Raw genomic sequence first — 17379 nt, 5'->3', positions numbered from 1 at the left:
ATAAAGATAGACATATTGACCAATGGAATAGATTAGAGGACCCAGAAATAAGCTTTTGCATGTATGGGTGCTATGGTTTCAATGTATAAAGCCCTCTAAAATTCACAGGTTGGAATCTAATGTGATGGTATTAGGAGGTGGGGACTTTGGGAAGTGATTAAGCCATGAGCACTCTGCTTTTCATGAAGGGGATTAGAGCTCTTATAAAAGAGGTTGAGGGAGTACTCCATTCCCTTTTTGTTCTTCTGCTCTTCCACCATATGAGGACACAACTTTTGTCCCTCCCACCACGTGAGGATACAGCAAGAAGATGCCATCTTGGAAGCAGAGAGTAAGTCATCAGCAGACACTGAATATTGAACAGATATTTCCACACTTGATCTTGGACTTCTCAGCCTCTAGAACTGTGAGAAATATATTTCTATTATTTATAAATTACTCAGTCTGTGCTTTATTGCTATAGCAACAGGGAAGGACTAAGACACTGGTCAAATGATTTTTATTTTTTTATTTTTTTGAGACAGAGTCTTGCTCTGTTGCCTGGGCTACAGTGCCATGGCATCAGCCTACCTCACAGAAACGTCAGACTCCTGGGCTCAAGCAATCCTTCTGCCTCAGCCTCCTGAGTAGCTGGGACTCCAGGCATGCGCCACCATGCCCAGCTAAATTTTCTATGTTTTCAGTTGGCCAATTAATTTCTTTCTATTTTTAGTAGAGATGGGGTCTTGCTCTTGCTCAAGATGGTCTCGAACTCCTGACCTCAAGCGATCCTCCTGCCTCAGCCTCCCAGAGTGCTCTATAGGTGTGAACCTCTGCACCCTGCCAAACGATTTTTGATAAGGATGCTAAATCATTCAATTGGCAAAGGGCAGTCTTTTTAACAGGAAAGGAAAATGGATAAGCTAGGAAAGCTGGACATCACCATGTAAAAGAATCTATCATCATATACAAAAATTAACTCAAAATGGCTCAAAAACCTAAAATTATAATATAAAACTCTTAGAGGAAAACATAGAACAAAAGCTTCATGACATTTGATTTGGCAATAACTTCTTGGATAAGACACCAGAGACACAGGTAACAAAGAAAAAAAAATTACAAAATGGATCTCATAAAAATTAAAACCTTTTCTGCATTAAATGACACTATCATCAAAGTAAAAAGGCAATTCTAAGAATGCAAGAAAATATTTGCAAATCATATATCTGATAAGGCATTAAAATCCAAACTGTATAGAGAACTTCTAAAACTCAACCACAAAACATCAAGCAACTTTATTCATAAATAGTCAAAGGATTGGAATAGATAATTCTATAATGCAGGTATACAAATGGCAAATAAGCACAAGAAAATATGCTGAACATCACTAATCATTAGGGAGAGGCAAGTTAAAACTTCAATAAGATACTTCCTCAAATTCATCAGGATGGCTACTATAAAAATATACAAACACAAACAAACAAAAACACCAGAAAATAATGTGTTAGTGAGGATGTGAAGAAATTGAAACCCTGGTACTCTGTTGATGGGAATGAAAAATGTTATAACCACTGAAAAAAATTATGATGGTTCTCCAAAGAGTTAAACGTAGAATTATAATATGATCCAACAATTTCACTTTTGAATATACACTCAACAAATTGAAAGCACAGTTTTGAAGACATATTTGTACACCCATGTTCATAATAGCCAAAAGCTTAAACATGCTTGTGACGCAGGTACGAATGAATGAATGAATAAACAAACTGGGGCATATGCCTACAATAGAATATTATTCAAACTTAAAAAGGAGATACTGACATATACTTCAACATGACTAAACTTTGAGGATATTGATGCTAAGTGAAACAAGCCAATCACTAAAAGACTAATACTGTATGATTCCACTTATATGAGGAACTTAGAATTGTCACAATCATAGAGACAGAAAGTAGAATGGTAGTGGTGGCTGTCAGAGGCTGGGGGAAGAGAGGAATGGAGAATTATTATTTAATGGATATAGAGCTTCAGGTTCATAAGATGAAAAGATTTCTGGTGATGGATGGTAGTGAGGGCTGTGCAATAATATGAATTAACTTAATACCATTGAATTGTGCATCTAAAATGGTTAAAATAGTAAATTTTATGTATATTTTATGACAATAAAAATTGGAAAATCCTTTCTTTCCTTTTTTCTTTTTATTGTCTACTAGCAACTGATGTATCTTTTGCTTTGACATCTCACCTACTTTTTCCCAAAGCAATCATCTCCACCTACCACTTTCTGTCAGTCTTTCATTTTCATTCTTGCATCTGCCTGGACCAACCAGTTAAAAGTGTTCTTATTGAGATCACTGAGGACCTCTTACATGCTAAATCTCATACATGCTTTTCAGTCTCTGCCTTTCAGAATTTCTCTGCTGCACTTAACACAAATGGCTTATTTTCTTCTGCCTGAAATGCTCTATCTCCTTGGGTTTTGGGACTTCATGTTCTTCTCTCCCTTCTTGTTCCTCTTTGACCACTTGTGCTTAGTTACCTTTGGAGACTCCATCCACACTGCCCCTCAGGTTGGTATAGCCCAGAGTTCCAATCTTTTTAAATTTTTTTCTTCCTAGAAAAGTTCTTCCTAGGAAATATGGTTTGGGTTTAATAACTGCCTTTATGCTACCAACTCCCAAATCTTTTACTTTAGTCAAGACTTTCCTAGTGAGATTCATATTTATATTGCCAATTTATGTCTGGATGTTTTCATTGGATATGCCACAGACATCTCAAAAGTAACATGATCAAAATGAAACTCATCATTTCCTCCCAACTACCAATCTATCCTTTTCCTCCTTTGTATCTTTGTTTTACCTGGTAGCACCACCTTTTACTCCTCTTGCTCCTTCCCTGACCGTATTTTGAGCTATGGTTTCCTTACTCAATTCAGTCCTGCTTGCTTTTTGTCTTTATTAATTTCTCTTAGATTTTTGGTTTAAGAATGACACCTCTTCTTGTTTGTCCATGTGATTGTGCTTTGTAAAAATATTAAGTACATTTTCTTTCATGACAAAGGATTTGAGGTGTGAATAGAGGCTTGCTGTGTGAACACAGTGCATCATCTTTAACTGAAGTCAGTGGTTTTATATTTTGGTATAACTGGATTTTGTAAATGACAAACAAATTCACATTCAACAAATGTTACAAAATAAAGGAATATTTTTTTGATTGACATGTAACATCTCAAAGTTTTAAAGTATCTTATAACTATTTTTATTTGGATTGCTAGTTAATATTGTTATAAAAATGGAGGTCCTAAGATTTAGAGGCAGGTGGTTTCCAGGTAAGTGCCAAAAAGCATGTTTATGAAATCCATATGTGTAGTTGCAGAAAGACTGTATAGGGATGATGGTCAAGGTTACACTTAATTCACACTAATGTACTTCCTTGGAAAAGCTGAAAAATCTGCACATTGATGATGCTACACCTTCTGGGCAGGATGGCTGATGATTTGATTGCTAAATTAGAGTGTATTTAACTTCAAAATTAAAAACATACACATACACCCTTCCACTACACACATGTATGTGCACACATACATACACAAGACTACACACCTTCCCCTGCCATATCTATCCACAAGGATCCCCCAAAATATGAGATTTACAAATCTGGTACAATATCACAGCCAGCCAGCCACCAGCATTGGCACTAGATTGTAACCTCGTACTTAGTTGTGCTACCACTCCTTCATAATAAAATAGCAACTTGAAGTGTTTTTCAAATGGTGTGGGAGACCAAAAGGAAATCTTTTATGCCTCCAGTAAGCAAACAATGCTATTAATGATCCATAGATGACTCCTCTACTACACAGTGCATTTAGCCACTTCTTTTTTCCTATGCTTACAGAAGCTGTGATGACTAAATTATACAGCAATAGTTTGAAAATGACTTTGCTTTTGAGAATTTATGGGCTATATATATTTATATATTTTATTTCTGCTTGCCATGGGGAGTTGCATGTCTGCCATTGACATAAAGTTTCTAAAGCACTTTGAATTTCTGGGATAGAAGGGATAAGATTACAAAGAAGTGTAAGAATATTAAAGAAGGGTAACACAAAAGTATTGAGCCTATTTTTTCCCATTCATTCGATTTTTTTTTCATTATCATCATATTATTTTTAGAAGCTCTATGTGCAGAGGGGACATAGAACAAATGGGGAGATAGTAGTGAACTCATAAGGAAAAGTAGTAAGCCATTTAATAAAAATAATGCATAGTGTATGAGAACATGGCTTTTTGAGTCATAGAAACTTAAGTTTGAATCCTCACTCTGCCATTTACAATGTGTCATGCATTATTCTATAAGCTTTATAATAATCAAATCAATCTTTATAAAAATTTTATGAGGTGAGGTAGGTGCTGTTCATATCTATATTTTATATGAGTAAACAGATGTATGGAGAATTTGGTTGGGTACCCAAGGACACACAGTCCGTAGTGGCAGTCAAGATTAGCCAAGATAAGTGCTCAGGTTCTAATAGTAGTAATGACAGTCACCATCAATTGAATATTTACTTTTTTTCCTAGACTCCCTGATAATGTCTTACCTACATGGCACACAATAAAATCTAAAAAATACTAGTTTTTAAAAATAAAATCATAAAAATTATACCACTTATAAACATATAGTAGAATGTGTATAAGTAAATATTTTACTTATAACATATTATTGTTTCTTTATAACATATTTTAACTGATTAATGATTCAGCAGAATAGAGTTTATAAATTAGGTGAAGAAGTAACATTTCTCACCTAATTTGCTTGTGGAAGTCATTCGATCCAATTTCCAGCAGCAATTTAGATTGTGTATCTGCTACATTATTTGTCATTATATTCTGCTCTAGGATATAGGTTATACCACAAAAGATAAAAAAAAGAAAAAGGAAAAGAAAACCAACCTATCCCAAGCATCATTAGATAATGAATCATTTTGGTATATGTATAATAAAAATGAGTTTTTGAATAAACATAATAAAGGACATAAGTATATGTGCATTTCAAGTACTGTAGGTGGTCCTGATAAATTATTCTAAAATAATCTGGAACAGGTGAAATGAATGCAAGCTATAAAATAACACATTCTGGGAATGGCTACAGAAAAGAACAAGCAGTTCATGTCCCCAAATACCTTTGAATTTCATTTTGTCTTAAAGAGCGCACTTGGTTGAGAATACACATCGCACAAGTTGTATTGCTTTATAATAACCTGACGATTCTGCTGAATTCAGCTTCTGGTATTGAATTTGGACATCAAGTCCAGTCATAGTGTAAATATATCATCACTGCTAACATTGAGAGCAGTTGGAAGAAGAGGGCACAGAATCAAGAAAAATAAATGAAAATGAAATCAAGAGAGAAAGGTGAGATGCAAATGAAACTTGTTCGAATAATGTGGGGCAAAAAAATGAAGTGAAGAAAGAATGTCTTATTTTCACATGAAAATAAAGAAGAAAAACAATATAACACATTTAAAATGGCAAAGTCCAGCCATTCTTAAAGCAAGAAAAATGGTTATGTCTTTTTGTCTCTTCTCTCTTTGTATATAAATATAGATATATATGTATGTGTATATGCATATACATATATGTGTGTATATACACACGCATATATATGAATACAATGACATACAAATATGTGACCTCTATTGGGGATGAAAAATATTTACTGCATTGATTATTTTTATATTTCACATTTTTTACTACCAATGAATATTCTCATAGCAAATGATATCTTTTAAAATGTTAAACATATTATACATGTATTTTGAAATATAGCTCCCTGGTACCTTCTCAGCTTTGTTATTTTGTACCATTATATAAAACAAATTGTTTTCTGTATACACTACACTTTTAAGGATAAGTTACTTTAGATAGAATGTTTTTTAAATTTTCATTCTAAGACAATTCTCTGCTAAAGAAGTTTTAGTTTTTCTCCTTTTGTTTTCTGAATAGTCAGCCAAATGAACTTAAGAGGAACAAAGTTGACAGGAATATATTTGTGAAATGACCTTGAGTCGGTGTTGGTAAATATATATCAAATTTATGGAGGTTAGCATTATAGATAGTGCATGAAATATCATGTTGAATAGTTAAGTGTTACAAAGCAAAAATGAATGGCTGTGTGAGGCAAGTGATCTTTATTTAATCTCTCTCTTCATGATAGCATCATTTGCAATATATATATATACACACACACGTGTGTGTGTGTATATATATATGGCAAGTGAATTTATAGGTAAAATCAATTATATTATTAAGTATACATCCTCCCCACTTAGTAACACTCTAATGTATCACAGTATCAGGGAAATGTACCCTAGAGAAAACGCTGCTATTCTTCACATAAAATTCATGAATAACATTATGCAAAAATTAATTTATGATAAATGATTTAAATATAGAACTCAGAATAGCTTATTTAAATGCCATCAGAAAAGAACACCTCACCCGCAAAAAGGAGTCTAGGGATCCATTCTCCATATATTCTACCACAATCATTACTGGTCTGCCTGCAAAAGAGCAAGAAAACACACAAGGATTAGAGCAATTACAGAAATATGTGCTGCAGTTAGGAGATATCCAGCTGTGGCAGCTAAATTATTTGTCTTTTATTAATAGGAATTTCATTTTCCAACCTGCTTCTATAAAAGTACTCATACATAGACATTTCTCTATTTCTTTATAGCATTATTTTCTTTTGAGTTCATAAAAGGGACAAGAATTACAATATAAATTACAAAGGAATTAAGCATTTCTTTTTCGAAAGCCCTGCAATCACTTGTTTAGATTATGTTCTTTTTGTCCTCTAGTTATTCCTTAAAAGACAAATCAACAAGCTGAAGTCAGGGTTTAAGCAGTTACTACAGCCACTTTTGCAGTTGTATAACTTTCAAGACAGTGCAGCAGTTTGGGCTGACTTATATTAGAGTGGGCAATTCTGAAATACTCCTAAGGCAAAGCATGAAGGAGAAATTTATAAATTTTCTTTAAGAAATTATAAACCATCAGTCATAGTCTTGTTTTAAAGGCTTTAAGCAGAAAATTTTAGTAGATTGATGAATGTTACAAAGGTTGTAGGATTTGTATTATAATAGCTCCTGATCATGTCTTTATTGGACATAGATTTGATCAACAGAGCAATGAAGATAGTACTAAAAAATAAGTCAGTCTCATTTTATAGTCTAGTACAGAAGCTAAGATCTGAACCTGAACATTATTTCTCTTTTATCATATCAATTGTTATAGTTCCCAATATACCTCTATTAGGTAGAATATTTGACATAAATAACTTTGATTTATTTCAAAGAAGAGAATGCATTTGTTCTGCCCAATTCCCTGAGTTTAAAAGATAAACTCATTTCAGATAAAGGGGAAATGATATTCACCTGAAATAAGTATGTATGACATATTTACATTTATATTTATATTTCTCACTTCTCATTGGAGTTTTTAGCAATTCAATCTGCACTATGCATAATTTTACTTACATACATAAAGAAGATCTGGAAAGAAATTGTGTGTACCAATAATAGAAATATTAGATCTCATTATAATTCAGGTTCCTTTTATGAACTTAAAGCATTGTGGGTTAGAAAGGGTGACCGTCACAAATTGGTACCATGTATGCAAATACTAGATTTCACATTTGAATCTATATTTTAAAGAAAGATGTGTTAAAGGTTAAATGTAGTAATAAAGCCCCAATTTATTGTGCATAAAATTAGAACTCAAAGAAGTTTTCCATTTGTAGTGAATATTAATGTATATCCTATAATGTTCCTCAAAGTCATTAATTTTACCCAAATATGAATAAAGAACTTTATCAGCAATTATTAAGGTCAAATGAACTGTCAGCTCTCTTGTGGGCAATGATCTAGAAGATTCAGCTTTTAAACCTGAAAGATCATCATTAAGTTTCTTATTTGGCCATTGGTTTCAGAGATCTTGGAGACAGTAGAAACAAATACTTAGGTAGAAAGGTGGGGAAAATAAAAGTCATTGTTGTACTTAAATATAAAAAACCTGAGATCAATATTCTAGTTTGAATGATAATGGATTATGAATGTTAAGGGGAAAAGCTCAGTGAATAAAATGATGCCTGATTTCTTCCCCTGCCTGAAATTGTACACCTTTTAAATCTGTTTTGTCCATTGCTTCCAGGAGAAAACCTTTGGTTTTTTAAAAACATTTATCCTCCCTTTAAGAATGCCAATCTTATAGAATAAAAAAAGCTTGTAAGCACTTTACTTGTATTGCTACATACCGGTATTGTTCCTATTACACAGATAAGGAAATTGAGGGATAGAAAATTAAACTACTTATCCAAAGCCAAATAGCTAGTAAGTGGCGGTATTAGGCAGTCTGTCTCAGAGCTTTAGATATTAACATTTATGCTGTAGGTGACTCTCAGGCAAGATATACAAAATAAGAGCGCCTTTTTTTTTTGAGACAATGTCTCACTCTATTGCCTGGGCTAGAGTGCCGTGGCGTCAGCCTAGCTCACAGCAACCTCAAACTCTTGGGCTTAAGCAATCCTTCTGCCTCAGCCTCCCAAGTAGCTGGTACTACAGGCATGCACCACCATGCCCAGCTAATTTTTTTCTATATATTTTTAGTTGTCTAGTTAATTCCTTTCTATTTTTTTTTTAGTAGAGACGGGGTCTTGCTCAGGCTGGTCTCGAACTCCTGACCTCAAGTGATCCTCCTGCCTTGGCCTTCCAGAGTGCTAGGATTACAGGTGTGAGCCACCACTCCTGGCCTAACTAAGAGAGCTCTTAAGTCTCATCTTGTTAGCCAGTTCTCTCCAGAGATGGACCTCATCTTTCTCAACTAGCCTTAGCATCCTCTGCTCTACCGGTTATCATTATTGCCTATACTTGTTCAATATTATATCCTTCTTCCTTTACTTTTGGTATTCATCTCCCAGGATCATCTCTCAATTTGCATCTCCTTATAATCTCACCACACATGCTACCCAATCCCCAGAATTTATACACTGCACCTCTTCTGTGAAAGTCTCACAAGGTGATATTTTTCTTATAGCTACATTTCTGTCACATCCATTGTATGCACTATGAAATGCTGTGCCTAGTTTTACATTAAGTTGTTTTTCTTTCTTATCTTTCCACAAATGCATTGTATCCCCATTCACTGAGTTTCTCAAGGTCACTTTCCATAGAACTAAGCATAGTAGATGCTTTATAAAAATAAGTTAATTTTTCATGTTGATTTTACAATTCCTAAGAAACTAACACTAAAGTATTTCAGCAAGATTCTGATCTATGTGAATACAAAGTACTTTGAAATTAGTTCTATCTATAACTCTTTGGGAGATACTTTAGGCAGTTTTAAAATTCATCAGTGACGAGTTTCATCTTCTCATTAAGAATAATAAGGAATCAAATGAAGACTCCCCTGGTTTCTTGTGAATTAGAAATTTCACATTTGAGCTCTTCATTTTTTGTAATTTGTGCAGTAGCATCAATTGAGAGCAGCTGTTAATTGAACTAAGAAGCTGTTTTTTATACTACTGACTATTGGCATCTAACCTGTAATTTGTTTCCTAGTGGTTGTCTATAGGGAAGTTAGTTATACTGTGAAGATTATAAGCAACTTTACAGTTCATTATATGTTATAATCAAGAAAACAGATAAGTATAAGGGAAATTATGAAAATTAGGATGCTATTCTTTAGATTTGTTTTAAGTGAGAGAAGTCTATTAGTAAACAGTGGTATTATTTTTCAACACATAAAAATGACATATTGCATTATTGGTCTTGGGAAATATATTTGGAAGTAATTTATTTCAAAATATTACAACTTATTTTCTGTTGTATAACATTAGCCAGTTACTCCAGTGCCTCATGGCACAGAATCATCTCAGTATTTGAATTTTATTAAAGTCAATGGAAAAATCAGGCTTCTTGAATGTTATCCAATTCTCAAAATCCCTAGATTGTTTTTAGAAGTCTTATTGGTTTGATTCAAGAGATTTTCAAAGGTACTTCTGTATGACACACAAAATGAATTTCTTAGGGTTTCCTTCATAAATAGCCCAGAAATGGTTATGAATATTTTAAACTGCATTAGAATGAGGAGCCTCTAAGAAATCACTTATTTATATTCTGCAGACAATGAATTGCAAAGTCCCTTATCATCTTTTTCTGTTATAAACAAAAACAATTATTTTCTCTCATTGAGACTTTTAGGGACTATTAGGAAGTATTTGAAAAATATATACTTTTGGTGATTTTGATAAAGGTAATATGGAAAAACTATATGATCATAAGACAATACTCTTCTCATGTTGCTAAATAAAGCAAAAGAAAAGCATTCCTTAAATGTTCCATAGAAATCTTGGAAAAAATATTTTGCCAGTAAAATAGTTTTTTTATTTTATTTATTTATTTATTGCCTCAGAGAATGTTTGTGAAAAAGGGGAATTGCAGAGATTTAACATTTTCATGTAAATAATGAGTTTATGCTGGATGTAGTATTTTCTATTAGTTTGGCAATTTCTAATGTACAGTCAATAAAATCAAGAATCGAAATGAATCTCAACAACCTCAAAACTCTATTACAGATTTAAATCCTTCTAGTTTATTTAACATTCTATCACATCTATATTTTGTCTACCAGGTAATACAATTTTTAGTGATAAGTTGGATTGATAGAGTGCTTGTATTTTTCCCCTAGATGCAATTCAGGAATCTTTGAACCAGTTATTTTATCTATTTCTACCTTCCCTGTTTCTACTGTAGAGATAGTTGATTATAATTATAATCTCAAATGGATTTGATAATAAATGCAATACTCCTATTCTGCTAAGGCATTCATAATATATGGATGATACAAATTTGAACACAGTTATAATATATTAAATCATCATTTTTATTCACATAAGTACTAAAATTAAAGAATTGTTCTCCTCTTAAAGTATTGCCTTGTGATTATCAGATCATGTTCCAAACAAATTTCTTTCTCAGTGAGTTTGAATCCAAACTTATAACACTACTCCTGAACTTTCTTTTCCTCTTACAACTTTTTTTTGATTAAAACATCACCATCCATCCAGTTACCCATGTCTCAAACCTTACTGTAATATTGGCCTTCTCATTTATTGAACTCTTTTTAGTCCACAGATTAAGTTCTGTTGATTCTATATAAAATCTATTGTCACAGCACACATTCTGTCTTTGTTTACTATTGTTTGACATATTCTATTGCAACAATCTTTTACTGGTTTACATACTCCTATTTTTGTGTGCCTTCACAAACTAACTCCTGCACAACCATTATTTTTTTTTCATATTTGCTTTTTATACCTGTGTATGTAAATCCATATAATATGAACCAATGAAGAAAGAAACATGATCTAATAACATACTCTCAGTATTTGCTTACATATGTTTCTCTGTCAACTCTTCATTCAAGGAAAGAAAACAGTTTATGATACATCTTAAAGAAAGTATGCTTATATATTTGTCTTTGATTGCTGGATTTATCTATGCAGCCTGTCAGGGCCCAATATAACTATTATTTTTGAACATTCAGTGATATATCAAATAATTATTTAAGATGCCCACAATGTAGCAAGTACTCTTCTAGGTTCTAGAGACACATCCTCAATCAATGCAAGATCCTTGCTCTCATGGGGTGTAGGTAGAAAGGGCAATAGAAATAAGTAGACATTCAATTACTATAAAGCACTAATTTCTCACTTCTTCACTTAAAGACTGTTACTTATTGCCTTGTTTTCTGCAGGATTAAAGTCTAAACTTCTTGGTAATTAAGTTCCTTTACAATCTCTTCTCTACCTTCATTTCTAGGGTCATCTTTTACCTTCCCTATTCCCATACTCTCTTGTTTTCAAATTCTCTATGTGACTCATAATTTCCTGAGTATGACTTATATCTTCCTCTCTTCTTTGAAAGACTGTCTTCTCATGGCTTCCACTTGGTAAAAATCACATGCTTAAAAAAGGAAAGCAGTGTAAATACTATCGCCATTTAAAATTTTCCCATGAATCACTTTCCCTTTTAGGAAGTTTTCATTATTTATTTACTTTCTCCTCCCTATACATCTTAAGCAAACAATTATATAACACTGATGGTACAGTACTGATGATAATAACGTGTCTACCTCAATTCTATAGTAGCTTTGGGGTCAGGACTTGTTCCTAATTTTTCTCTGTTAGTTCACTATCTAAGCACTGAGTAGGTACTAGATTTTATTTTTTTAGTTGAATGACAGAAGGAACACACACATAAGGATGTTCTCTAAGAATAATCCTGGACCTAGAAAAGATTTACTTAAATAACAGAATGCCAAATCAATAACTTTCTAATCCTAAATTACTTGCATTAGAAAAATTATGGTTTTGAAGAAAGAGCAAAATTCATATTTCAGCTCTGCTACCTATTAATTGCATGATCTTGGACAAGTTATTTTAGCTTTGAGTCTCAGTTTTTATATCTGCAAAATGAGGATATTACAAACCACATAAAATTTTTGAAAGAATTAAATGAGAAAAATACACAATTGGCACAACAGTTGTCACTCAAAAGTGTTGGTGTCCATCGACTTTCCCATCTCTTCTTCGTGAACAATTATCTGCTTCCTTTTTATATTTGTCTACCATGTGGGAAAAAGTTTATAAAAACTGAATCATTTTTATATTTTATTGCACTTGGTATTGATGTGAAATGTCTTTTACCTTCTATGACAAAGTATAATGAAAGTTTAAATGATTGCTAATATGTTTGATACAATACATTGCATTTCTAGTTTTAACACTGAAATTCCTGTGTTCTAGGCAAATTGGGATGGTTGGTACAAAGTACCAAGGTATAAGCTGTGAGATTAGAGTCAGATAGCCTAATAGTGGGGAGTTTTTTCTACTTTGGACAAGTAGCCTTTCATAATTCATTGGTCATCTTATTGTTTTTGTTTCCTCATTTGTATATTGCATTCTCCTCATTTGTATATAAATTATTCATTTGTATATTATTATATGTTATATATAGGTATAACCTCCTCCATAGAGTGGAAGGAGATTAAAAAAGATAATGTATTTAAACATAAGACTATAACCTAATGCTAAATACTGAATCACTCAATAACAGCTGAATGAATAAATGGATATATGTTGAGTATTATATCTTGTCTTACTGAGTAGATGTTGAATCCTAAGCTAATAAGAAAATTCATTGCTGAAATTGATTAGGTCAGTATATTTAGGATGTCTCTTGATGGTCTCAAAGATCCATCAAGATTCGGTTTACCTGAAATCACAGGTTTGAAGTCATTTTAATGAATAAGATGGTTTCTTCTAGGGTAGAATAATCCAAATAAGTTTTTTCCTACTTTAAATAACATCCTACAATATATAGTTTCAAAACAGCTTTGGTTGAAAGTAGGTTCTTATTCCCATCTAACTAGCTATGTTGTGTCTTCTGTTCTCTATTTACAGATTTGTACCTGTAACATGTTTAATAGTTAATCTGGAATTGATGGTTTTAACCTTAAAGCTATTTGAAAACCCTGAATTTATGTAATCACTATGTTTATTTTGTTTCATTTTTTCCTCTTAATTCCTTTGTTTTTTAAAATTTTGTGGTGATCCAAATGCCCTTGGAGAAATGCTGAAGAATAAAATACTTTAGTGATAAAACAGCAGAACAGAAACCAGGAGAGGTGGTCTGCAACTATGAAAATAGGAGCATTCCTCAATTTAGATTTGTTTTAGAGTAATTGAAAGGTGTGAAAGGTATGAAGCTAAGCTAAAGAAAAGAAACAATTTTCCTGCCAGCCCCAGGGAGCAGAAGCATGCCATCTGCATCAATTAACTTTAGTAATATTCAGTAATGTCCTTTCAACTAGAAATTACAATATGGGCAAAAAGATTTCTCCTTATCTAAAAGTATCATGTTGACCATGATGGTTACTGCCAAAGATGTCTGATGTTGGACTGTGTTTTCCATGTAAGACACCAACCAAATTGCAAAATGTTTATAACACGAGTTTTTAAGAATGGTTTTCTTGATTTTGTATTACATCCATATTTGGAAAAGTAATAATGATAATAAAATTAAAAACATATGTTTTGAAATTGTCACTTTTTGTTTTCCAACTATTACAAAAGAAATAATTGATTATGCAATAATGAATAGTATAATTACTATTAGGTAGCAATAAACAAAAGAGAGTATTCTCATGCCTTGAAATATTGTGTAATATCTAAGTTCAAAACTAAATTAAAGTGCATGTCAAATAAATAATTGTATGGTGCTTTAGTTCTTGGTTTCTTTCTGTGAATACCTTTTGTGGAGGTAATTTTAAAATAGATACTACATTTAAATCAGCATATATATAATAATGACAACTTTATATAAGTTCTTCCACTGTTCTGTGAACTTTACATGTGTTAACTCATTTAATCCCCATATCAACCCTGTGGTGAGTGTAATTATTAATTCGATTTAATAGGTAAGATTACTGATACACTGAGAGCTTAAACAACTTGGCGAAGGATACACAATAGGCACTTAGCAGAGCCAGGGATTAAAGCCAGGTCATCTTGCTATAGAATCTGAATACTTGATCATCTTATTATACTCTGAAATAATATTGGGTTTTTCATTAGTAATTTGGAGAACATAAAGCATTACCCTAAATCTCTGTGTCTCCTAGAAAGGCATTACAAACTAGGCATTGTGTCATTCCCAAGGATGTTTCATCAAGAAGTTTAAAGGCCAGAAAAGCCCTAAAACATCTGATATAAACAGAAGTGTGTACTAAGGAAACTGGCTGGAAAAACCCTTAGGTGTTCCTTTCCCTATCTTCCAAACATTGGTTTGTGATAATCACTTAAGATTCTATTACAAATTAATTTATTTTAAATTATTGTTATATTCCCATAGAAGGCTTATAAGGACGAGGCTTAGCAGCTGAAATTTCAGTTGTAAGAGGTATTTATGAGAACATTTAAGAACAACAATGTAATATGTTTTGAAAAACCCATGAAGAAGACATTGGGGATACTGTTACATCCTGAATATTTTAAGAGAATCTCTAAGATTTTGGTAGAAAGTACCATATTTTCCAGTAGTATTTCAAATGCTATGCTTTGCTTTTGGCTTCAAAAGTGTCTTTTGGTTACATAAGTGTTCAAATATTTACCTTTCTGGTCTTCTGTATCATTCACTATCAAAAGAAAATTACTAGAACATTTAAAAATAAAACAAACCTCTATACAGGATATATTTAATATATCCTAACAACATAGGTTATTTATGGAGAGATTTTAATTATAATGGAGAAACCATTTGTTAAATGAATCATACATATGATAGAATTAAATCACTGACTACTTTCCTCTTTTCCCCCCAGGCAAAATATATTTATTTTTAAATCATTTCTGCAACTCTTGCAAGATGTTTAATTTTTTAAAAAGTTCAGTTTTGCTAAATACATTCTCTGTAAGACCTCTGTGAATTCAACTATGAAAAATCAACATTGTGTTATAGGACAGTTTCCATGGTGCTTTGTCCTACAAAGCAAAAGAATGGCGCTGAGACCTGTTTCATAACAGGGCTGGTCTGTTTCCATGTTTGTTACTGATGTTCTCAAGTGGGCAGCAGCCCATGAGGGCATGTACGCCCCTCTGGGGGATTAACGTGGTTCTCTGTAGAGGAAGAGACATCTGAGCAGCTTAGTTTTTTAAAATCATGTTTCCAATTAAGGTGAAAACACACTAGCAAAACCACCTCAATCAATACAAATAGTAAATGCTGATTTATATGAAGATTCAGATAATTTAGCACACTGTAGAAGTTTTTTTCAGAATGTGTGTGTGTGTGTGTGTGTGTGTGTGTGTGTATGTGTGTGAAGAAAATGAATCTTGGATGAAGCTTTCAAAAGTGTTGAATAGGACCAAAACAAATGACACAATCTGTAATAATAAAACATGATGATCTCTAGGGGGTGAATATGTTCTCAACAGATAATTTAAATAGAAACATATATATAATATGCACATTTTTAAGATGCAAACTTATTCAAACAATATTAAGATAAAAGAAGCATTTATGCTAAAAAAAAAAGGCTTAGTTGAGGCGAAAGGCTAAAACTATTTAAAGATCCTGAAAATAAAGAAGTAAAAAAGAACTAGTAAAAAAACCTGGAGATTACTTAAAGGCTCTTTTAAGATTTTTCATGTCTTTCTGGTAGGAAAAAAATAGAAATTCTCTTTGTAAATACTCTAGAGCTTGATATCAAATGCATCCTGTAGCTCTGTGGGGTTTTTTGTTGTTGTTGTTGTTGTTGTTGTCTTTAATGTACTGTCAGTCTTACATAAAGATGAAGGTGCTTACCCATGTCAATTAAGTATAACTTTATATACAGACATTGACTTCTTAAGAACAAAGGGATCCTCATGTATGAACTTCAGGGTGTTCAGAGACCTCCTGAAATTGTATGTAAACATTTACACATAGGATCAAATGTCCATTTTCATGGAGAAGAAGAGTCTATAGCCTTCATTTGATTTTCAAAGCCAGGGTTGGGGAGGGAGGTTAAAGAATCACTGTTCCGGGGGGCGGAGCAAGATGGCGGACGAATAACACGGCCAGACAGAGGGTCTCTGCAGAAAAGACCGATTCTAGCAGAAACTAGAGGAAAGAAGCAAGAAGACGAGCATACAGCGGACAAGGGCCGGAAGGAGGGGTACCTGAGACCCCGGGAGACTCCACGGGAGGAGGCTGCGGAGGAGAACTGGAGGCTGAGACCACCGGAGCAGCCCGGAGACCAGCGGCAAGGGTAGGTGGATTCGCTGTTTCCCCTCCCCTGCATTCGGGACTGCTGGTGGGCTCCCAAGCGGGTGGAGAGACCTGCGGACATCAGCCCAGAGACTGCCGCCGCCTGCCAACGGTGAGCCTGTAGCAGACGTGGCACCAGGTTCCCAACTTCCTCTGGGCACCTCCGTGTGCACGGAGAGCCGCGCAGCAGGCGCCATATTGCCTCCTCCTCCCCTCCGCCGACCCTACCCGCGGCTGCCCAGAGAGACAATACAGCCACCAGCCGGAGGCACCTCCAGGGAACGGGACCTTCCCGTTTGGGACCCCGCCCGCCCTCCCAGGTGCTGCTGGCACCGTGTTCCCAGGAAAACGGTGCCGACTCAGAGGCTGAGAGACATAGACCCAGCTTGGGCTCCCTGTGGGTGAATTAGGACCGGAAACCCTCTCCCTGGTGGGAATACAGTTTGAACTCTGGGACCCAGAGGTCGGACCTGCAGACCAGATCCCCTGCACCGAGGGCTAGCATTGCCCGGGGCACAGAAGGATTATACGTG

General features: G+C 34.0%; 1 protein-coding gene across 6 annotated transcripts in view; it reads right to left on the bottom strand.

Annotated features, from left to right (window-relative positions):
• EPHA6 (EPH receptor A6) overlaps window positions 1–17379 on the bottom strand; it is an 881667-nt gene that overhangs the window by 128166 nt on the left and 736122 nt on the right. For all 6 annotated transcript variants that reach the window (XM_076001069.1, XM_076001078.1, XM_076001073.1 and 3 more), the window contains one exon: window positions 6477–6538. In XM_076001069.1, the coding sequence (XP_075857184.1) occupies window positions 6477–6538 (62 nt within the window). The remainder of the gene's footprint in view (window positions 1–6476; window positions 6539–17379) is intronic.

Source organism: Microcebus murinus, chromosome 1 (assembly GCF_040939455.1).
Source record: "Microcebus murinus isolate Inina chromosome 1, M.murinus_Inina_mat1.0, whole genome shotgun sequence".
In the NCBI taxonomy this organism is placed as follows: domain Eukaryota; kingdom Metazoa; phylum Chordata; class Mammalia; order Primates; family Cheirogaleidae; genus Microcebus; species Microcebus murinus.
This window is presented reverse-complemented; position numbering and strand designations above follow the sequence as displayed.